Below are 22,566 nucleotides of genomic sequence, written 5' to 3'. Positions count from 1 at the left end.
CAGATTTTTTTTTTCACAGCAAAAATAACCAAATTGTTCTCACTGTTCTAACGACTGAATGAAAGGCAGCGGAGTGAACCACCTCACTACCAAAGACCCTTTTTGGAAATGACATAAAAGTGTTAAAACACCGTCTGTTGCATGCATTAGGTGTGTATTTAATGGCGAGTCCCAGCAGGTGTCAGGCATTGGATCCCTCTGGGGTCATTTGCACCTTTTTAACCCGAGCCGCCTGCTGACCCCTCTACTCGAAAAAAAATACAAATAAAAAATGAGGACGCCAAACGCGTTCCACGGCGAAATGAGCGTGTGAGGTCCTCAACGCTCGTCTGCCTGCCTCACTTCCTTTGCAAGCTGCCTTCCCCGCTGCCTTTTATGAGCGAGAGCTTCTCCAGCTTCTCACCTCGGGACACACTCGAGTGTCTAAATGTTTCCACTTGTGGGGGGGGAAGTGACACGCATTCGCTCACGCCGTGGGATGCCCGCCCGCCAAAACGTAACCAGCCTGCATAGCAGTCATGAATCAGCGATTCAGTGCGTGTGCACGGGCGGGCCCAGCCTGCGAAATGTCAGGTCCATGGATTGTGGTTGTAAATAGCATCATGGAACTTTTTTTTTTTCCCAATAATAATAACAATCATAAAAATAGCTTAGGTCAGTGATTCTCAAAGTGTTGTATTAATACCACCAGTGGTACATGGGCTCCCTCTAGTGGTACATAAATGATTTACTGGCTGAGTAAAAATCGTATTTAACTTTGGATCAGTAAAAGTTTTGAAACTTTTATTTGCGTACAACAATATTTATTTAACCTTATACTCTATGTGCAGTAGTTTCTTCCTAAAATACACATTTTTGCTTATACATTTTTTAGCTTATTCCTGTAAAATAATTTTTTTGTCTGAATTTTTAGTTCTCATTTTTTTATGTTTTTACAATTTTTGTTTTCTTTTGTCGTAAAATGCTTGTATGCTTTTTGTAGCATTGGCGTCGTCAGATGTATGAGATTTTTTTGCACTGTATTTTGACTTTATAGTGGAACCCGGCATACACATGGGTCGGCACCTGTGAAATATTTGCAGACCCCCCAAATTTTCTATATTTATTTATTTATTATATATTCGGCATTCACATGGGTCGGCACCTGTGAAATAGTTGCAGACCCCCCAAATTTTATATATTTATTTATTTATTATATATTTTATTTATTCCCCCCCCCGTAAACTCAATCACAATAGTTCATTGCTCTCACCAGACCGCTACTTCATTTCCAGGCTGTTTTATATCATTTGTATTATCCTGATTGCTGAGGTCCCAAATTTCCTCGAAAAAGAACACCGGAACATTTTTCCTTTTTTGGTGGTATCGATTACGATGGTTCACTTCTCACACCAGACAGCTACTCCAATTCCGGGCTGTTTTATATAATTTAGCGCTAACCCGATCCCCGTGGGTCCTAAATCACTTGGACAAAAAAACACACCGGTGATTTCCGCCACACTCCGCAACAATTCCGCGTGACAATCAATGCAGGGCCAAAACCTCTCGTGCGGATCGATACCCCCGCCGTGCCGCCGGACCCGTGCCCCCCCCGCTCACCATCATTAGTGTCGCTGACCTTGAAGTAAAATTCAATTTCCCCGGACCCCTAAAAAAAAAAGCCACCGCCGGATTCCAGAAGCCATTTCCAGCTTGCGGCACAGGATATTACAGCTTAAGGAATTCTGTTTGAGGCGGTAATTATATCCGAGCCTTTGTGAGGTAAATAAAAGTTCCTGATACGCAGGCGGGATGGTTCCCAGTTTCAATTAGGGTGTCTTTGAGAGACTCTCTCGCGGGATACTCGGGCGGCATCGACGGGAGGATTCAGTCGAGGGTCTGAACACTGGCTAGAAAGAGAAAGCTGAATGTGCAGCCGGAGAAGCAGAAGTCTCATTAGGCTGATCAGAATAGCGGCGTACAGCGACAAAGGGGACGGGCCCCATTAATACAACCTTGGATATTCTTTTCTACCCCAATCATGATATGCCAGCACAAGTTAAGATAAGAGCAGCCGAAGCTTTGGTGGCCACTTGGAGACTTGGACTGAGACTCGCTAGTGTCAGAATCAAAGTGAATGTCGGAGTGGGGGGGGCGGGGGCCATGGGAAGCGATGCTACCCGCTCGGCGGATAAAGCTGCAGGATCGGCGACGGCACTTTGAAGTCAGTTATCAGGGGGGATTTGACAGCGGGGAGCCGAGTGATACACAGTGTGTGTGTGTGTGTGTGTGTGTGTGTGTGTACCCTCGGGGGCAGGGGAAGTCCCTAAGGAGCACAAATTTGGATCTAAAGAGGTGAATTCAGTTTGAAATTCTTTAGTTACGATGTTTTTGGTCTCCTTTTAGATATAAGCAAACAGTAGGAGTGGCATAGCTCAGGTGGTAGAGTGACTGTTACCCAAAATGAATGTTGTAAGTTCGTTCATCAACCCTTGTGTAACTTTTTTTTCAATAACATAGTAACATTTAGTTAAAATCCCCTCTTTGCAAAATTTACTTTGAATTTCTGAGTGCAAAATCTTTAATAGTTATTTTCATGGGATAGCCCAATTTCAGAGTAAAATTTACTCTGAGTATGTTATTCTTTTCCAAGTGTGAATTTTACTGTTTAGAGTGAGACCAAATTATGGAGCCCTTAATGTGACATGGTAGGGGAAAAAAAGCAATTTGCGTTCCCTCGCATTTATTGCATTCCCTCACAATATTTGCGATCCCTCACAATAAATGCGAGATAACTCAAAGTTTTTTTGCAAGCGGATGCCTTTTTATGATTTTTTTTTCACGCATTTATGTACTTCTGGGTCAGTTTGGATACTGTAGCCTAGAATGCGCGGGTGAGAGGCAGCGGCACCATAGATATCTATGGCAGTACCTTTTCGAAATGATATTCAATTAAGCTTTTCCCACTGCGGTAGACGCTCCATCCTCATCACATTTGAACACACCGAAGTTGTCCCAGAAGTATATTGTTTAAGAAAAAATGACGTCCCTTTGCAAAAAAAAAACAACCTTTTGCATTATCTCGCAATCATTACGCAAAGTTTTTTGCAAGAGAATTTGCGAGGGAACGGAAAGTTTTTTGCAAGAGAATTTGCGAGGGAACGCAAAGTTTTTTTTTGCAAGAGAACGCAATCAATGTGAGAGGATGCAAAGTTATTTCCGAGGGAACGCACAGTTTTTTCTGTAAGAGAATTTGCGAGGGAACGCAAAGTTTTTTGCGAGAGAACGCAATCATTGTGAAAGGATGCAAAGTTATTCGCGAGGGAACGCAATTTTTTTGCGAGAGAACGCAATCATTGTGAGAGGATGCAAAGTTATTTGCAAGAGAATTTGAAAGGGAACGCAAAGTTTTTTGCAAGAGAATTTGCGAGGGAACGCAATCATTGTGAAAGGATGCAGTTTACGAGGGAACGCAAAGTTTTTTTGCAAGAGAATTCGCGAGGGAACGCAAATTTTTTTGCGAGAGAACGCAATCAATCATTGTGAGAGGATGCAAAGTTATTTGCAAGAGAATTTGAAAGGGAACGCAAAGTTTTTTGCAAGAGAATTTGCAAGGGAACGCAAATTATTCCCCCCCTACCATGTCACCTTAGGGGCTTCGAACTAAATAGACTCTGTTTAGAGTAAAATTTACTCTAAATAATCGCATACATTTTTTAAACACTTTATCCATTTTGCCATCAAATATTCACAGGCTTTAATTCGGACTGTACCAGTAAATGTGAAATATGCATGTCGCCGCAAAAGCATGTAATGTGTGCGCTTAATGGATTTCTTAATTACTTAAGTGTCTCTCAAGGAGTAATTCGCCAACATAATGCGCTTAATCGTGCAATTCTCCGACCACACCGTAGCCTTTTGTGTCGTCAGTCGAACGAAGGGAATTTTTTGATTTCAACCTGTGAGTGAGTTGGCCTTGAAAGGCTAAAAATGTCTTGGCTGTTTTGAATCACGTACGATTGTTCCAAACTATAAAGAGCATATTAGCTCAGTGAGACGCGAGTGACGGGAAAACTGTGTTACGGTGCGTATTGGACAAGCTGGGATGCTCATAAATTGGACTGAGGATCAATGATGAATACGATGTCTTTGTAGTCGCTGCGACTTGTTCCTGGGCCAACCTTTAATCTAGCGAAGCAACGGCCTGGACTTCCTGTTCCGTTTGCCGGATATGATGGATGGTCCCAAGCCGAAATTGGACTTGGCCTGTTTGACGCTTAACGTGAATGTGAATAACTACAACAAGGAGCCGTTGAGATGATAGCAGGTTTCGTGTTCACAGCGCGTGCATTCCTGCACACTTTTTGGCCCCGCACATCCCGCTCAAATGGGATTTGCGCTGACCTGCTCCGAGGCCACGAACGAGGGCCTGATATTGTCCTGAAATCTCAGTTCTTTGCTTTGAGAATCTGGATTCATATAAGGAAAACCCACTGGGTACCCCGCAGCCATTCTGGGGCATGTTATGCGTAAAGCGCTGGTTTTTGGGTTTGGTTTTCTGTTTAATGGGACAATTTGGATTTAGGGGTTATGGTCGCATAAATGGAAGATAACGCACGGAATTGGATATCTTCAGATCGGATCACTTCTAAATATTAATACAAATCTGATATGTACTGTCTGACATGCAAATATGATAGCACCGATGGGTTGTTTTTGTGTTATCACGACCCGGTGTTGATGCTTGTGGAGTTAATGGCGTGTAATTTGGACATATGCACTTGTGGGATCTTTCATGCGTGAACGTTAACAACCATATTTGTTTGCTTCCAGCATTCGCACATATGTTGTTTCTAACCTTTATACGTGTTCAAATGATTAAATCCTACCTTGGACAGATTTTTGTAATTTGTCATTTTTACATAATTTATCTTTCAATTTCCTTCATAAGCATTCAGCTTAGCATTCAGCTATTAGCATTCAGCTATTTCTGCATTTAAGTATTTTATGAATCACTCAAAAAAGTAAATGCAAATAATAATAATAATAATAATAATAATAATAAAAATTTAGTTAAATGCTACCCAAGTAAGATTTTTTGAACTGTATCTGATTTTTTTTCTCAATTCCGATTTTTCAAAACGGACTCAAAGTCACTTTCATATGTGGTCCTAGATCGGATACGTATCCGATTTTTTGCAACGCGACCTCAGTCTGAACGGACAGGTCGCATTTATCGGACACTTTGCGGAATTGAAAAGTGACAGACGTCACCGTTCTGCACGGCGGGGTCGGGAATAACAACAGTTCTGGCGGATGACTAAAAACCGGACTCTCTTCTTTCTCACAAGCGCAGCTTGCTACATCCATGTTTACGGACTTCCGTAAACAGTACGTGGTGACATCGTGTCTTCTTCTGCGCATGCGTGTCACTTTGGGAATACATTTGGTTCACACGTAATGTGAACGATTACACACAAAAATCGGATTTTGCCCCCAAAAAATTGAGCATTAAGGCCTGTAGTCTGAACGCAGCCTCAGTTTTGTTGTTAGTTAGAAGTTAACACAAAAATGATGATTCATGGGGACAACCATGCTAACTTTCCTGAGTTTCTCAGTTAATATTGCACCTACAGTTTGGTGTCGATCCAGATTGGGATTGGTTCGGGACTTGGCAGAGGTAGCCCATTCCGCAAGCTCGGTTCGCCAGGCCTCGCTGACTCTATGGTCCGATTCCTCCGAATCCAATATCAGGGGAATTATTTCCCCAAATTCCTGCATACCATGTAACCTGCTCGTAACCTCGCCGCTCCAGCTTGAATTCATTTGGGGCTCAGATTCGGGATCGCGAGGCGCTGAGGATTTGCCGTGCGGCAGCTTTATTTTTATTTTTTTTGTGAGTGTGTGTCAGGAGCCTAGTGGCGGATTTGCAAGCTGTGAAGATCCCGCGTCCGCTTGATATCGCCCGCGCCGGCGCATCAGCTGTCCGGTAATGATCATTTATGTTTTTAATAGCGAATAGGTAGCAACATGCTGCTTATCTCTGATCTGGAATCATCTCATTTTTTTGTCTGACTATTACTTTTAAGTCAGCACACTAAACACAATAAATGTGTGTGTGTGTGGGAAGAATCACCTTGATTAAGTACTGGCGGGCCGTCACGTGGCTAACAAACCGTGCAACCCTTCCAGCAAAAAACTGGAGCCTGACCTTCCCGCCCAAATCATAACCATATGAACGTAAGAATTTCCACCTTAAGAGGACGTTCGCTCTCACTCTCTCCCATCCATCTCCCGGGGTGAGGCATTAAGCAGTGATAACAGAAAACAGGTTACGAGGGGAAGGGGTGGTGATGGCGGGCGCAGGAGGAGGAGGAGGAGGAGGACCAGAGTGGCGTACGGAGGCCGGCAAGTGGAGAAGATGTTGTGAACGGGATGACCTAAAATGGAAGTTTTAGGCGAGCAGCAGCGACTTTTGCTACTGATGTCATGAGACTTTTGTCCCAAGAAGCAGACGAGCCGGGATTTGCACCGTAGGCCCAATTCAGATTTTGTGTTTTTTTTTCTCTCTCCAGATTTTAGGGGAATATCTCGCTCGGAATGTTCTGAACTCCTGTTTCAACGCCAGTCGTATTGAGCAGAATAAAACTGCCCGTAGTGTGGATGTAGCTTAACCTCCCAAAGTTACATGTTGTTTCTTATTTTGACAGCCAATTACTTGCTTATCACAAGTCAATTAGTACTCTCTATTTTTCTTAAATGTGTAAAGACATGATTATTCAAAAATCAGCTTCACTGAATGACAGAATTTGTAATGACCAGTTTATTAATTGGTAATTACACTCATACCAATTATTTTTAGATGTACTTTCCAGGGACGGCAATTCAATATTGCTGTTCTTATCAAACATAAGTAAACAACCACACTGTTCCCAACCTTTTTTTTTTCTAAATAAAAAAAAAAATCTCAAAATTTAGACAATTTCAAACATTATATAGTGTACCGCCTAGGGCTGGTTTGAAAAAAATAAATATCATTTTTGATATCAATTCAATTTTTCTTTTTGAGCCCGATATCGATTCATGGTGATATCAGAAAATAATTTTGTTTTTTTCTGAAAAATTCATAAGAAAATAGAATTTTAAAAGCCTTTTTTTGTTGTATTTTACTGTTTTATTAAAATTTACTGTTCACATGAATTTAAAAGTATTTTTCTTTTATGAAAGCCCTGACTTATTGCACTTTAAGACATTTCAGAATCTTTTTAATCTTTATTTTCAATTATTGAATTTGAATTATAAAAATATATTAATCTCATCCTTGCTGATGTTATTATAACATGTTAATTTCATTAATAAACGTAATTATTTTGCAAAATTTTAATTGGAATTGAATGTTTGTGGATTTTTTTTCATGTCCTTGATAATTAAGAAGAATTGATCTTCCGTAATTAATCAATATCGGATTGAATTGAAGTGAATCGAAGCGTACCGGGAAAAAAAAAAATCTAAATTGAATCGATTGCGGAATTTAGAAAAAAAAGTTCAAAAAATATTTTTTTCAAATATATTTTTCTTTTTTTTTGCGGTAGTCCATATTTTCACCCCATTTTTCATGCAAAATGCATTTGGAATGTTCATCAGCTTCTGAAATATGTAAGTTTTTTGGAATGATGGTTTGTGGAACAGTATAAAACAAGTACAAATGATTAAAATAATCCATTTGAAAGCTTTTTTTTTTAGGAGGTTAGCGATTACTCACACTTTTTCATGGCAGGGCTCCGTCCTGTTGCATCCAAGAGTTTACTGTACAGCGTCTGGTTTTCCGTTTGCGCCACCAATGCGTGTAATTACATAAACCGCATGCATGTTGCGACGCATGTACAACTTTTTTTTCCCCCTTTTTTTTTTTCTGGGAGTCAGATAGTGTGAGTTAATGGTTAGTAGACACCCTCGTGTGGAGGCATGCGGCAGTGAGTGTTGGCGGGCCAGACTGATTCTGCGGCCGTGTGCGCCTGATAGTTTGAATAAGCATTCCTCCGGGTGTGTGTGCAATTAGGGTTAGGACTGTGTGTGTACAGTGAGTGTGTGTGTGTGTGTGTGTTTGTGTGTGTGTGTGTGTGTGTGTGCAGTACTGGGAGTTGTTAGCGGTTCCATCTGGGCCTCCTGGAAGCCGTGTGGAGTCAGGAAAACCGCATCTCATAAAAGCGGAGGCAGCCCAATGTTCTACAAGGACAGAACATTACTGGGAATGTCGCTCAGGAAAAGCCTGGGACCCGGGCCCGCACGCCGGCTCCTCTCCTCGGGCCTCGTTTCCACTCGCCTGCCTTCCTCCCGCGCAACTTATTTTTCACCGGGTGAGGGATTAGGAAGAGGAAGACATAATAGAGAGTGTGGGAGACGGAGTGGAGGGGGAGCGCTGATGACATTCCCATCTGTGTGCGGCCAACAGCGGAGGGAGCGGCGACAGACTGTGGCCTGAGTGGAATGGAGGGGTGGGGAAGGGGGGGGGGGGGGGTACGTTATACCGTGGAAACAAGCATGACAGTAGGATGACAAGAATGAAGGGTCGAGGGATGGAGAGCGGAGTGGCGGTGGTGCCAAAGTGAAGGGCAGTGTTCCCATGTCGTCCCGGTTTGAACTGCTGGGAAGCCCTCACTGACATATGCAAATGTGTGAAAAAAAGCATAAACAAGATATTACACGCACTATTTTCCACTCATCACATCTGCGGGGAACGGATCCAAACTACATGTGGAACAATCAGACTTGGGCTAAGTGAACCCACAAGATGGATAAGATAAATGTTTACGATACAATGATATGATATGATATGATAGATAGATATAGTCTACTGTAGATATGATATAGATGCAACACAATAGATACGATAGCTATAGATATGATGGATTATATATATATATATATATATATATATATATATATATATATATTATATATTATTAATAGACATTATATATTATTAATAGACATATGGATTTTTAAGGGAGAAAAAAAACATTTGTTGATTTAAAAAACAATTTTTTTTAATGCAATATATTCTGAAAATGTTATATATTGTGTGTAAGTGAACGTCTCTCTATATATAAATTACATTTTATATTGTGTTTTTTGTTGGCCATTATTTTTTATTTATTTAATAGATTCCAATGAATGAAAATCAAATGAAAAAATATACCACTATAATATTATAATTTCACCATCCCCATTCATTTATCCATGCAAAGACAGTGTGCACGTGACAAAACACAACTACCCCCCTATCCCCACCCACCCCCCAAAAAAGCCAATCATTTATTTTAATGGTTATTGATGCCACGTGTAATTCCTCTCCTTTTCAAATCAAACTTCCATCCACTGGAGTCGTTAATGCTATTGATTAACTTCTGCACTATGAACAGCCTATTACAAAGGTAAATTGCCGAGTGTACGCATTTTTAGTCACACCCCTGTCCCTCCGTCTGCCTGTTTACTTTTTGTTCTGCTGCAGGCGAGATGCGCTGTGCTTTATTTCTTCAGTAAATTACTAGCTAAAAGGCCATAGTGGCACGTGCTATTACTTAGCCGCCAACAATAAGAGTTCATTGCAGCAGTGGTGGAGGTAATAATAATTATGATTCCATGTCAGAGTCACATCATTGTGGCACTTCCAGCCTTGTGTGTGATCGTTAATTGTGGGTACTGCTAAACAATGAGGGAACTTTTATGAATTAAGTTATTACACTGTTATTACATGGTAGTAAATGTTAAAAGCGCTTTTCATGAAAACTGAGGAAGTTTGCGATTGCCTGATTTCCATTCTCGTGTGTAATTGTTGATTATGGGTATTGCCAAACAATTAGGGAACTTTTATGAATTAAGGTATTACAATGTTATAACATGGTAGTAAATGTTAAGAGGCACGTTTGATGCAAACTGAGAACATTGGCTATCACTAATTGCGTGTGAAATCATTAATTGCGGGTACTGCTGGACAAAAAGAAACCTTTATGAATTAGGTTAGTACAACTGTATGACATTGTAGTAAACATTTTAAGCACTTTTGATGAAAACTGAGGAAGTTTGCTATTGCCTGATTTCCAGTCTCGTGTGTAATCGTTAACTGTGGGTACTGCTAAACAATAAGGGAACCTTAATTAGGTTATTATAACGTTAAAACGCTGTAGTAAACATTATAAGTGCTTTTGACGAAAAACGTGAAAGTTAACCATCACCGCTAAATTTGGAACGCACATTTAGCTACACATAATGATAATCATTCTTATAAATAATCATACAGGCAGATTATTTGCTAAATTCTGATTATCTCATTTTGCCAAACATAAGGTGAAATATTATGAATAGCTCTTAGTATGATGCAAACCCCTGCAAACTAAAAGCACTATAATAAAGGTGTGTGTGTGTGTGTGTGCGTGTGAATCTGCAAGTGTTTTAAGTCACAGAAGCTGTTTCCGTGCATACACAGCGCCCCCACTGACACCCCCAATAATACCCCCAACCCTCTCTTCCATTCCCGCCATGCTGTTCCACTTACACTCTTGGAATATTGCACCACACTTGCATACAGATAAGCACATGTGAACACAACACACACATACAGTAAGAAAACCACATGCACATGTCCGCTCGCTGCACACTAATTCATTCAGGAACACTTCGGGTTTCAGCACCAGAACCCTTTTGTGCAATTACAGAGGAAGAAGGAGGGGAGATGTAGTTTGCTGGCGTGACATTTTTCTCTTATTTTTCTTTCTTTTTTGTGTGTGGAAAAGCTCCCCCCCCCCAACCACCGACCCCTATTCTTGTGTATCCATCCGCGAAGGGGAACAAAGTGAAAGTGTGTTGGGATAAAAAAAAGGGGCCCATGATTGTCGCCTAAAATAAGTGCAGGTGGCCACGATACACCGTTTTGTGGACCACTTCAAGAAAATGGTGTAAAATTGCAAACTGTAAATATATATATATAATTTATTTATTTATTTTTGTCAGGGGTGGGCAAACCTTGAGCACGGGGGCCACGTTTGAGTTTTTATAAAAGACAGACAGAACAGGCTATTTGTGGATAAGCTTAAAAGAAAAAAAGATTACATGTAAAATATGCAAAATCATTTCATAAAAAGTTATTCATTCTCCTTATTTATCATTAATTTATTTGTCAAGAACAATGCAAGTATTTCATAGTTTTGGTAATTGGTTGGTAACACTTAATAATAACTATCCGTTATAACTAGTTAATAGATCATTAGTAAACTGTCAATGAGTTATATCAGTTAATGTGGAATAGTTGTTACTTAAGAATAATGCTCCAATAACATATTTAAACTAGTAACTGATACTCAACAAAACACTACTAATTAACTAATCGATTGTTTATGATTATGATTGTGATTGGCTGGCAACCAGTTCAGGGTGTACCCCGCCTACTGCCCGAAGACAGCTGGGATAGGCTCCAGCAACCCCCGCGACCCTTGTGAAGACAAGCGGTACAGAAAATGGATGGATGGATGGATGGATGGATTGTTTATGATTTATTACTCATTTAGTAGGTATATTATCATTAACTTTAACTCATTACCTAACAGTTTATTGATGATAAATTATGTATCTTAAAGCAGCATTTTAAATCCTTAACAAACTGTTAACAAACACGTCATTAATAATTCATTTACAGGTTACTAATGATCTATTCATTAGTTATAACACATCGTTATTATGAAGTGTTACCAATTAGTTAACATGTAAAATGATTTTTACCAATATTTTGTCATTTACAATAAAAGAAGCAACCAGTTCTGACAAAATAATGAGGGGAAATATATATATATATATATATATATATATATATATATATATATATATATATATATATAAAGGCTGAATTTATGCAACACATATTATCAGACTCTTATGTGAATGATTGTAGGGCCAGATTAAACAATGCTAGTATGCTACGTTGTCGCCCAGCTGGCCCAGCCCTGGGTTCGGCGGGCCGGTCTCTGACCTGCAGTATGTAGCCCCGCACGTAGTCCCGCAGGGTCCAGCCCAGGCCGTGCAGGATGTGCAGCACCTCCTCCTGCTTGAGCACGGAGAAGAGGCGGTCCAGAAGGATCTTGAGCCGCACCGGCACCGCCTGCGTGCCGTACAGCATCAGGCTGCTGATGTCGAACACCACGTTGGACTGCACGATCTCCACCTGCGTCGGGTGGTACAGGTGCTGCGTGCTCAGCTTGTCCAGGGCTGTACACAAAAACAAAGCAATTATTGACTTAGTCATCAGTTTTTATTGAATAGAAAGTCCTCCACCAGCCAGGGGAGTCTGTCTACTTAACCGCAAATGGAGCAAGACCTCTGTTTGTACATTTGTGGAATAATATTGAACCATATTAGCGGTGCCAAGCTAAAGTGGAGTTGAAAGAAAAAGGAAAAGGATTGGACAAAACAAACTGGCGTCCTCCCACATTACAAAAACATGCCTGTTTGGTCCGATTTCTATCCACATATGATCAAGATAAATGATGTCACAGTCTCATGTGTAATTGTTGATAGTAGGTATGACAAACAATGAGGTAACCTTTATAGATTAGTTTATTGCAATGTTATAAACGTGTAGTAAACATAAGCACGTTCAATGGCAACTAAGAAAGAAAGAAGAAAGTCTCCTGTGTAATCATTGTGGCTAAACTTGATCAATTAGGTTACTATAATGTTATAACACTGTAATAAACAGTTAGGAGCATTTTTAATGACAAATGATGTAGTTAGCTCTTGCCACAGTTTTGCTACACAATAAGGGAACATTCACATTGATGTGAAAAAAAAATCTAAATACATGTCACAATGGGCAAAAAAATATAGTAATTGACCTGCAGCATCAACATATCTTAAATGATCCGTAGTTATGAATAAGATGTCTCAATCTTCAATGTTACACACACATGATTTGCCTTTGCGGGCCACATGAAATAAATTGGCTGGCCAGATTTGGCCCTAGGACCTTGAGTTTGACACCTGTGTACTATGTTTAATTGTCAGCCAAAACATGGATGTTCATTCACTTGAACACATAAGCAGCAATCTAAAGTTATTTCATTTGGGCAACATCTAATGGACTTTCTTGGAAAAGTGTCATTCTGGCTCCATTATGTTGCTGCCTGAGGGAAGAAGTGCAACAAATTGCTACAATGTTTGTGCGCATGTAGCCTGACAGGCATAAATCTGGGAAAGCCCAAACCTAAGCGAGACTGCGACCTCAGTCAACTCTTCCTCTGTCCTGTCTATCCACTCTCCTTCCTGCTGTCCGTCCCCCGTCCCTCCTCTCACCCTTCCTCCCCCTCCGCGCCGGTCTGGGTGACACCTGGCCCGTCCTCGCTTTCTCTGATCCCGGGACGAGGGCCTCGCCTGACAACGCCTCGCCGCCAGACACAAACGTAATAAAAAATGAAGAAGTGCTTGTCAGAGCGGCTGCCAATGCTGACATGAAATGAAAAGTTGAGGCAGGGCGAAGGGGGGGGGGGGGGGGACGGCCAGGGCGGGGGGAGGACGGACGACTGACACTTCATGGGGAGAGGCTGGGAAATATTCGCCCAGGTCCTCGTGTTGATTCACCCGCAGAGCGCCACGGCCCGCTACGGTGAGCCAAACAGGTGTTTTCTTTTATTCTGCTTTCTTCCACACCTTTTTCTCTTTGTACTTTTGGGTTATTTGTTTTTTGTTTTATTACACCTTTGTGGAGACCTGCTAAGGTGCGGCTGTTTAGCCATCCAACATGCACAAACAAAGCTTACCAGAAGAGGAGAAAGTCTAAGAACCAATGTTTTTGTGACAAATATGTGCTTTGATTAGGGATGTCAAAATGAGCGCGTTAATTTGAAGTTCCTTTAACGCTCGATTAACGACTGCCCCTCTTTTGGAAAGCCTCTACTAAGGGAATTCCAGTTGCACTAGAACTAAAATACACAATGTTTAAAGGGCAGAATGTTCAAGTGGAGGAGCCATTTGGACTGTGTAGCACTACCACCGGTTCCCTGCGTTGACAGAACGCACTCAGTAGCGCCAGTGTTAGCGATTAGCACCAAGCTAGGCTGCTACAGCTCTCCAAGATGAATCCAAGGGCACTCTCAACCCCTGTGAGAACCAAGAGCCGAATGGATACCATCTTGTCTCCAAGCCACTTGATCTTTTGATGTGAGGCGTATTTTATTCAGCAACTCCAGAAAATAGTTCAAGTGTAACACGTCGATATCTTCCTCAAGTTCGCATTGCAGTAAAGCTGCGCCACTTTACAATGCGCATCCGAGAACTTAACAAAATAAAAGTGTTCAACGTCGTCGTGTAAAGGGGTCAGTATAACAAAATTTAGCAGTAATAAATTAAATAATAATACATATATTTGTGGGGACCGGCGTCAAGTTGTATTTTACAATTTTAAAAATGTGCAGAAGTTCGCAAATTAATTCATGTTAAAAATTAGAGAGCTCTTTCATTTTAAAACAATTTTATGAATTGTTATGAAATTACTGTATCAATGACAAAAAAAATGCAACCATATTTCTATTAGGTTAACATTTCTCCCCACCTTTAACAAGAGTATGAAAAATTACCCCAAAAAATATTTTATTGTACATTTTATTGTAAATGTAGATATAAATTGAGATGCAAAATGTGCGATTAATTTGCAATTAATTGAGAGTTAATTATTGAAGTTATGCGATTAATTACGATGTAAAATTGTCATCGCCTGACACCTCTAGTTTTGATGTTCTCATGAAACTCAAAGATAATTTGAGCCCTAAATTAATTCAGGGCTCAAATTATTTTTATACATCAAAAATTTAATTTTATGGGGGCAAGTTTTACACTTAAAATTGCTTATTTCTATTGCTATTATTTTATATGAATGAGTCAGATCAAACTTCCACATCAACAGTCATACAGCAATCCTACAAATTTGTTTTTACCCCCCCCCCCCCCCCCCCCAAATAAAAATAAATCCTTACCGTGAGCTACCCAGCCATGTTTGCACTGGTCGCATGTGCGCAGGTGAATCTTGCCCGGCTGGAAGCACTCGCACGTGCAGTTGACCAGCGTGCAGCGAATGGCCTGCAAAGGGACGCAAACAAATCCACATTATTATGAGAAACAACATTTATTTGAGTTTTGTCGTCAGGATTTAAAATAGTTCTCACAGATGTCCTTCATGTAATTCTCCTGTTGTGTGCTGTAAGTATGCCAATGTTCACTGGGGGGAAAAAAAAAATAGAAATGCCATCAAATTGTTTGGATGGAGGCTCAATTACGCCACCAGAGGTGCACTTGCGTTGAAAGCTCTCAGCGGCGAGGGGTTAAGTGCGAGCGCAACGCATGGCACTCCCCGCATTTGCGTTCGACTACCCAGAAAACGTCTGCTGTCGGCGCAGATAAAAACATCTGTATAGCACAAACGGGTGGAGCAGCTGCAGGCTGTAAATTGGCCGTCGTCAGACAGCGCGGCACAATGAAACGAGAAGTAAAACAAATGACAAACATTCATCTTAATAAGCCACGGCCGGCTTTTTGTTTATCAGTTCTTTTTTATTTATGCAATAACTTATGAGATCACTTGAGTACAATAAACTGCACTGTTTGCTGTCATGTTTGCTTGCGTTCCCATGAGTTTAAGCCAGGACACATATAGACAAAGTCACTTTGTCTATTATGGATAGTTAGTTTTTGTTTTTGTTTTTTTGTTTTACTAATTTACATGGTGATTATCAAAATCCTAGCTGATGCTAAGTACAAGCTAACAAAGCTAGCATTTACTAGTCAAAATAGAATAGGCTACAGGAGTTTCTCAGTTTTTGAGTTTTCTTGGTAATAAAGAATTTTTAAGTTACTGCCATACTTACTGTTGTTCATTTGATTGTCTTACATTTATGGCAGAGAAACGGTTTTATAAATAATGAATAAAAAAATATGTGGAATTTTATGACAAATTATATGGAATGATGTTAAATGATACAGAATGGTAATCATGTAGAAAAATTTTTTTTTTTTGCATGTTTAAAATAGCTACCAAGGATAATTAATTGTGCTGAACAATTTGAATTTCAAATGGGTGTCATCCCTTTTGTTGAATGCGTCATTCGGAATGAATCGGGAACTTTTATTTTAGTATGTTGAATGTTGAAATGTTGGTCATTGGGAAAAGTTAAATTTTTTTCCCAAGGTTAATTGAATGAGCTGAAAGTTTTGAATTTCAAATGGAACCAATGTGAATTAGTTTTATTTATGTCGCTTTGGGAATGAATGGGAATGGAAAATGTTGAATTTTGGGAAAACTGAATTTTTGGAATGAGAAAAATAATAGCCAGCAAGGTGTGAAATTTCGGAGTGTGTTGAAATTAGAATGATGCAAATTGAAGGAATTATATGGAAGTAAATGCATGCCAAATTAATGGGCAGAAGAAAAATGCTTTCACGGCAATCACATAATTATGACTTTATGTTAGCATAGTTTAGTGTTGACTCGCATACAATCATGTCAGTCACCATCATAGGAGCGAAACTGATGATATAATGACAAGTCAACAGCAACAGTGCAGTTATTGGGATTTGCGGCCCCCTTCTTTTAGTCAGCAGAATCTCGGTCCGGCATGTGGCTCTCGCTTATCAGAATCTTTATGAATATACAGTCGGCAGCCGTGAGAGTCGCAGAATTGTGGCGGGTCATAGTCCAATCTGACAATCTGGATTTCACAATGTCCCGAAATGGTCGATGAGACCGGCTCCGATAGACAGGGATCGACCTTTAGGTTGCACATCTGTCATCGTTCAGCACATGTATGGACCTTTACGTTCTACTTGAACAACATGATCTACTTTTAAGGATTTGATATACAGTATATTGTACAATTATGGAAGTAAAATGTACTACCATGATCCAAATTTAAATACAAAATCTATACATTTTACCGAGCGGAGGTGCCAACGTGAAAACGAGCTAACCTGAGAAACGGCGTATTACAACATTTTCAACCGTGTCGACACACAGAAAGATTATTTGACCATTTTAACGATCTTCAGGTAAAGGGAGGGAGAAAGGATTAATTAGTGTGTATTTATAAGCTGCCATTCAGAAGTAGCTTTGACTATTTACGAGCCAAAGGTTCTCCAGGAAAATATTTTTAAAGACACATTTTACTGCACTGCAATTTGCTGTCACGTTTGGTCATATTCCTAAAGTGGTCATACTATGTTTGCCTTGATTGTTCTTTCAATCAAAACTGGCTAAGATTTCTGTCGAAAAACACTTTTGCGGATATTTAGCTTGTGGAGCGTTGCATGGACTTTGCTGGCTATCCCAGGATGCATTGCCAATACAACCAACTGCTGCATGACCAGTTGATGTTCTTTTGTGGCCGTACTGCAGTCTTTAAAACCTTCAACATTTGCTAGCTATCTTATTAACCGGTGCCCTATGGCCAAATGTTGTCTTCTTGTTCTTATGTTGTAAACTTTCAGTCGAAAATGATATAATAAATCAACGGCGAATGTAAAAACATTGTCTCAAATGTCCGGATTTAAGGCCCTGGTATCCGCAGTTAGCAGATTGATGCCGTTTGCTAATTAGCCTCATGTGTGACGGGCCTAACAGTAGCAGCAGCAGATGCGAACAAACAAATGGAAATATCAAGCGCACCTTCCGCTATTTACGAGCCAGCGTCTTGACAGCTGACAAGATAGTTAAGGGGCGTCTAATACGGCAATTAGAGCGTGGCACTATCTGCGGGGCTGCCGCTGTGACAAGGCGCCCCTCTAATCACGGACTTATTACGCGAGCTAGCAGCAACCTCTCATATCTGGGCCATTAAGCAGACTGCGGCATTAAGACACATTAAAGCAGCAAGAGGCACGAAGGGTAGAATAAGGCATTGGGGGCGACTTTGATTTCGACTTTGAGCCAGGAAGAGATGTTAAAGGCTTCACAAGTAAAGAATGACAAAGGAAGAAGTTGAAAGAATACAAATTGATTACAAGGCTCTTAATAAGGAAGTGAGCGTGCAGATGTGTCCAACGAGGCCATCAGAAACATCTGTGTTTGCTTTAACAGACGAAACAAGAGAGACAAAAGAATAAACACGGCTCCCACCCCTCTCGTACGAGTCTCCGTGCGACCACATGGGTCTGCTTTGCGCTTGGCCCGCTTTCTAACCTGGCCCGGCTTTGGTCAGGGACGAGTACCGGGCCCGGATCCCAGCACTCCCCTCGCACATATTTGTCACAGAAGGCTGGGGAGGGGGAGGAGGTTGTGTTAACTGAGGGCAGGCCAGAAACGCAGCATTAGTCACTGTGTTAGCGTCTCGCCAGGGTTTCCTCTTTGGCTCGCAACAAGCAGACGAACATGGGATAAAGGACAGGACAGGAGAAGAGGGGGTCTGTGAGTGAGGCTTTTTAGAACTCTTTCCGCCAAATAGTATGGCTTAGTTAAGTATTTTTCAGTTTCCATTGCCAAGACTTGCAAAAATAACCGACCCATATACTATACGACTTTGCAACAAACTTCTGTTGGGGTACCAGTCACAGGAGTACAGCTTGGGTCATGTGGGTTCTGTGGTCTCTCTGTAAGGGTAATCAAATATCCGTACCATATGACCATTCAGCACTTCTTTGTTGGGGTTGTTTGTAAGGGTCCCAAAATCTCAAACGCGTCCTGTACGGCTTTTCAACATCCTTGAGCTGGAGTACTGCTGTTGAGTAGTACGACTCGGTTTAGTTCAGGTATTTGTTTACATTTTCTTTGCGAAGGGTCCTAAAATACAGTATTCCACTTGTACCATTTGACTTTTGAGCAACAATTAATTGGGGTGCAGGCCACACAAGGACCACTTCAGTAAAGTTGTTGAACAATCACCTGTATTCCAAAATATCTCATCCATAGGGTGAGAACTTTTAAGAATACTTTGGTTGGGGTACCAGTTGTAGTTTTCAACATTTCCATTTTAAAGAAGCCTTTTCTGCAATCCTTGCAAAGTCACAGTAGTACAGGTTGCTTGAGTTGGATTTGTAAGGTTCCTAAAATCAGACCTGTTCTGTATAACTTTTTCCGCTACATTTTGTTGAAAGGGCCCTCAATTATTCAATTCTTACCGTCTGACTTTTTCAGCATCTTTTTGTTGCGGTACTGGTCACATATTAGTTTGATTGGCATTTACTTTGGAAAGGGTCCTAAAAATCCGATCTCTGCATGATGACTTTTCAGCAATGCTTCATTGGGGTACTAGTCAGTTGGTTCTGTTCATTTTAGTACATTTCTGTGGCACGGCCATTGTGAAAGGGACAGTTGTTTGTCTGCTGGTCGACAAACATTTACCTCATCTGATCAGCATGTACAGAACCAAACTGAAGTGACGCAAAAAATGTTTAGGGTCTCGGTTGAGTGTCACACAGCTGCCGATTAGCCGTCGCGGTCAACATCTTGACTCAGTCCGCATCCTTCTCAGCCTTATCTGACTCAAGTGTGTGTCTCATAGCGGCCTAGTGTTTAGCTGCAGGCTTGATGTTTCATGGCTGTTTTGCTTGGCCAGCAGCGTCTGTCCCGGGCCAAGTTGTAAACACTCATGACCGGCGACGGCCTGGACTCACCGTGACGAACGTTAGCACGGCAGATGGGTGGTAGTATTGTAGCATTCGAACAAGATGGTTACAGGCTGGACTCTTGGCTCGGGCGCGCCTTGTAAACAGACCCCGTGGCCCGGGACCAATGGCGACACATGCAACTGAGCCTGAGCAGGAATCAGACGTCAGCGAAGACACAATGAGACCACAGAAGCAATGGTGATCTTTGACTAATAGCATCCTGTTCAGCTGCACTACCGCGCTTGTCGTTTTTAATGTCGTAAATGCACGCCAGTAGGCTTTTGTTTTCTCTCTTCCAGCATCTCCGCAAGATGCAAAGCCACACAGATGGTCTGGTATTGTTCCTTCCCACTTTAATCGAATCCCTTTACCCGTGTTCAACACGTCGCCACAGACCGCAATTCTTGTCGGGCGAGTTAAGCAAAGCCGTGCTCGTAAATGAAAACCCCGTGTGCGTACCATGTGTGCACCTCGTGTTTTGCCCGTTTAGAATCGGCCGGCGCTCAGGCTCGTCCTACAACACCGGGAGCATCTTGTCCTCTCGTCTTCCCTCAGCCGTGAGATATTATCTCATCTGTGAGCTTTAGCTGCTGAAAACGATGCCAATTTCCTGACAGAAATGTGCAGCCAATGTGTGTCGGGGAAAAGAGGCGCGGCGGCGTTGCATGTCATAAAGACGGGCCCTGGCCTCGGATTGAGACGTCAGGACTGCACAGTGTCCATATTGGAACCAGGTGACAAATAGCACACGACGCATAAAGAAAGGCTTTGTAGTCGAGTGCAAGTCATAACATAAAAGGAAGCACAGAATTTATGCTAAGGCTAACTGTTGGTTAGTTTTTATTTCTGCTTGTTTGTTAGGTTCGCTTAAACACACTGAATTTAGTGGGATGCCATCAAAGAATGGCGTCAGTGATGTAAGAGGGGGGGAAGTGAGTTGATAACCATGGAGTAGGAAATGGAACTTATGTGACATAGCAAACCATCTACTTGCTCAGCATAATGTGAGTAATTGAATTGAATATCAATGGCTTACAGTTCCAGGCAGATGCTAACATAAAAAGCATGTCGATTAGCAGTAGAATAGCTTTATTGCTATTAACTAGCTTCCATCTTTTGTGCAGCAAGTTTTACTTTACATTAGTTCAATTCAGTTTGAACTAAATCTTTACAATTTTATCAAAGTTAAGAATGTTGAACTCTTACTTAAAACATTGCCTGGACGGTAAACAAACCATAAAAGCTTCAATCTGTTTATTCAAATGTTGAGTAGTTTAGCTTTATTTTCGTTCCATTTAGTTTAGAATGTCTTAAATTACTCTTTACACTTGTGAGTTCAAAATATTTAAATGTTACCTGAAACATTGCCTGCACATTAAATTCAGTTTTACAATGGGCAATGTAAACATTGGAAACATTGGAGTTGAGAAGAAATTCATTCATTTTACATCTCGGGAAAAACAATTTTATTTTTATTTTATTTTTTATTTTTTGTGAAGAGCTCAGTATTGTTCATTCGGTAATGTCATCATCATTGCACTCCTTTTTCTTTCTTTTTTTTGAGGCGGCGGGGACACGGACAGGGGACCGCAGCACTGCTCTATACTAAAAAACAATTTTAAAGGAGAACCAGTGTCACATTTTTGATATTTTTGCTGTATCTATGAAGGCACTCATTTTAACTGATCCAAATTAGGATTGTTTGGCCTTGGTGGATGGAGTTCTTACTCACCGCTTTGATTAGGATCTAACTTTAAATAGCAATGTGATGCGAAGTAAACAAATACAGATGACAACTCTGTGATGGTTTATGGAGGGAAACTATAGCAGTGGACACGGTGAAAAAAAACAAAAAAAAAAACAGCCCGAGCTTGTCCGTTCAATCCCCACCGTGCAAAAAGGCCTGTCGCCCTTGTCAGTTCTGCTTTGGAGCCCCAGCGGCTGCCAGTCGCTGAGGCAGAGGTCCCTGTCCTTTGTGCAGCTGTGCATCTGGGCTGTGACACGGGGCCACGGCGGGCCAGAGCTATGCTAATGGCAACCAAATGGGCCGTGAGTCCCCGGTGGATTGGCAGGGAGATGCATGTGTTTTCATGTATTCATGTGCAATCCTTCCGTTTTCTTTCCTTCACTTCAAGGCCCATACATGGAAGCAACTGGTCTGCTACTCTTAACTAATGATCTCTGACAAACTATGAGTCATGTGTCACTACGTATAATATTAATATTTAGCTGTATTACAATAAAACTCTGAATTGGAACTAAAGCAGGGTACACGCATACCAATAATCAGGCCTAATTTGAGCAATTATTCGTTCTTCTGATCGAAGTTGGCAAAGGGCTGACAATCGGATTTCTTTGAAAGATTATTCTGAACGATTGTGATGTGATGTCGGTTGTAATTCCTACGCCATTCACCAGGTTTGGATGATTGATGATGTTGATTTTCAAATTGCAAAGGCTACAATTTGAACAAATATAAACAAACAGCTTCATTTAATTCGGTAGGCTTTATATTTTTTTATATAGCTTTATATACCCCCCCCCCCCCCCAAAAAAAAAAATCAGTACAGGCTTTCCGAGTAAGGGGCAGTCATTAATCAAAAATGAGTGGTGTTAAAGGAACTTTAAATTAACTCAAAATTAATGCACTAATTTTGACACCCCTAGAAAAAAAAAATGTGAAAGGGATTTTGAAAAAAATAATCACATATAAATCACAATAGTAATATTGAGGGGAAAAAAAAAAAAAAATCACAATTACATTATTGTTCAAAATCGCCCGAGCATAAACCAAGCGCCCCTCTGAATAATGATTTGTATTGGCATTGCCATTGACCCTGACTGCTGTCAATCAAAGTATCTATTCCCAAACAAAGCCAGATTATCACAGTCATCAGCCATATTGGATGTTTACATTTCCCCGGAACACATTTCGCAATCTCCGGCTTTGGA

The 22,566-nt window shown here is 40.9% G+C and overlaps 1 protein-coding gene across 5 annotated transcripts in view; it reads right to left on the bottom strand.

The window, feature by feature from the left end:
• The window catches only part of bnc2 (basonuclin zinc finger protein 2), a 192,082-nt gene that overhangs the window by 34,069 nt on the left and 135,447 nt on the right, over nt 1-22,566 (bottom strand). For all 5 annotated transcript variants that reach the window (XM_086083796.1, XM_086083801.1, XM_086083797.1 and 2 more), the window contains 2 exons: nt 14,997-15,099; nt 12,002-12,237 (listed from right to left, as the gene is read on the bottom strand). In XM_086083796.1, coding sequence (XP_085939922.1) covers nt 12,002-12,237; nt 14,997-15,099 — 339 coding nt within the window. The remainder of the gene's footprint in view (nt 1-12,001; nt 12,238-14,996; nt 15,100-22,566) is intronic.

The sequence above is a fragment of the Leptonotus elevatus genome, chromosome 8 (assembly GCF_054856555.1).
Source record: "Leptonotus elevatus isolate MCC_2025b chromosome 8, RoL_Lele_1.0, whole genome shotgun sequence".
NCBI classification, from domain to species: Eukaryota; Metazoa; Chordata; class Actinopteri; order Syngnathiformes; family Syngnathidae; genus Leptonotus; species Leptonotus elevatus.
Note: the sequence above shows the minus strand (reverse complement) of the source record. Positions and strands in the feature narration are given on the sequence as shown.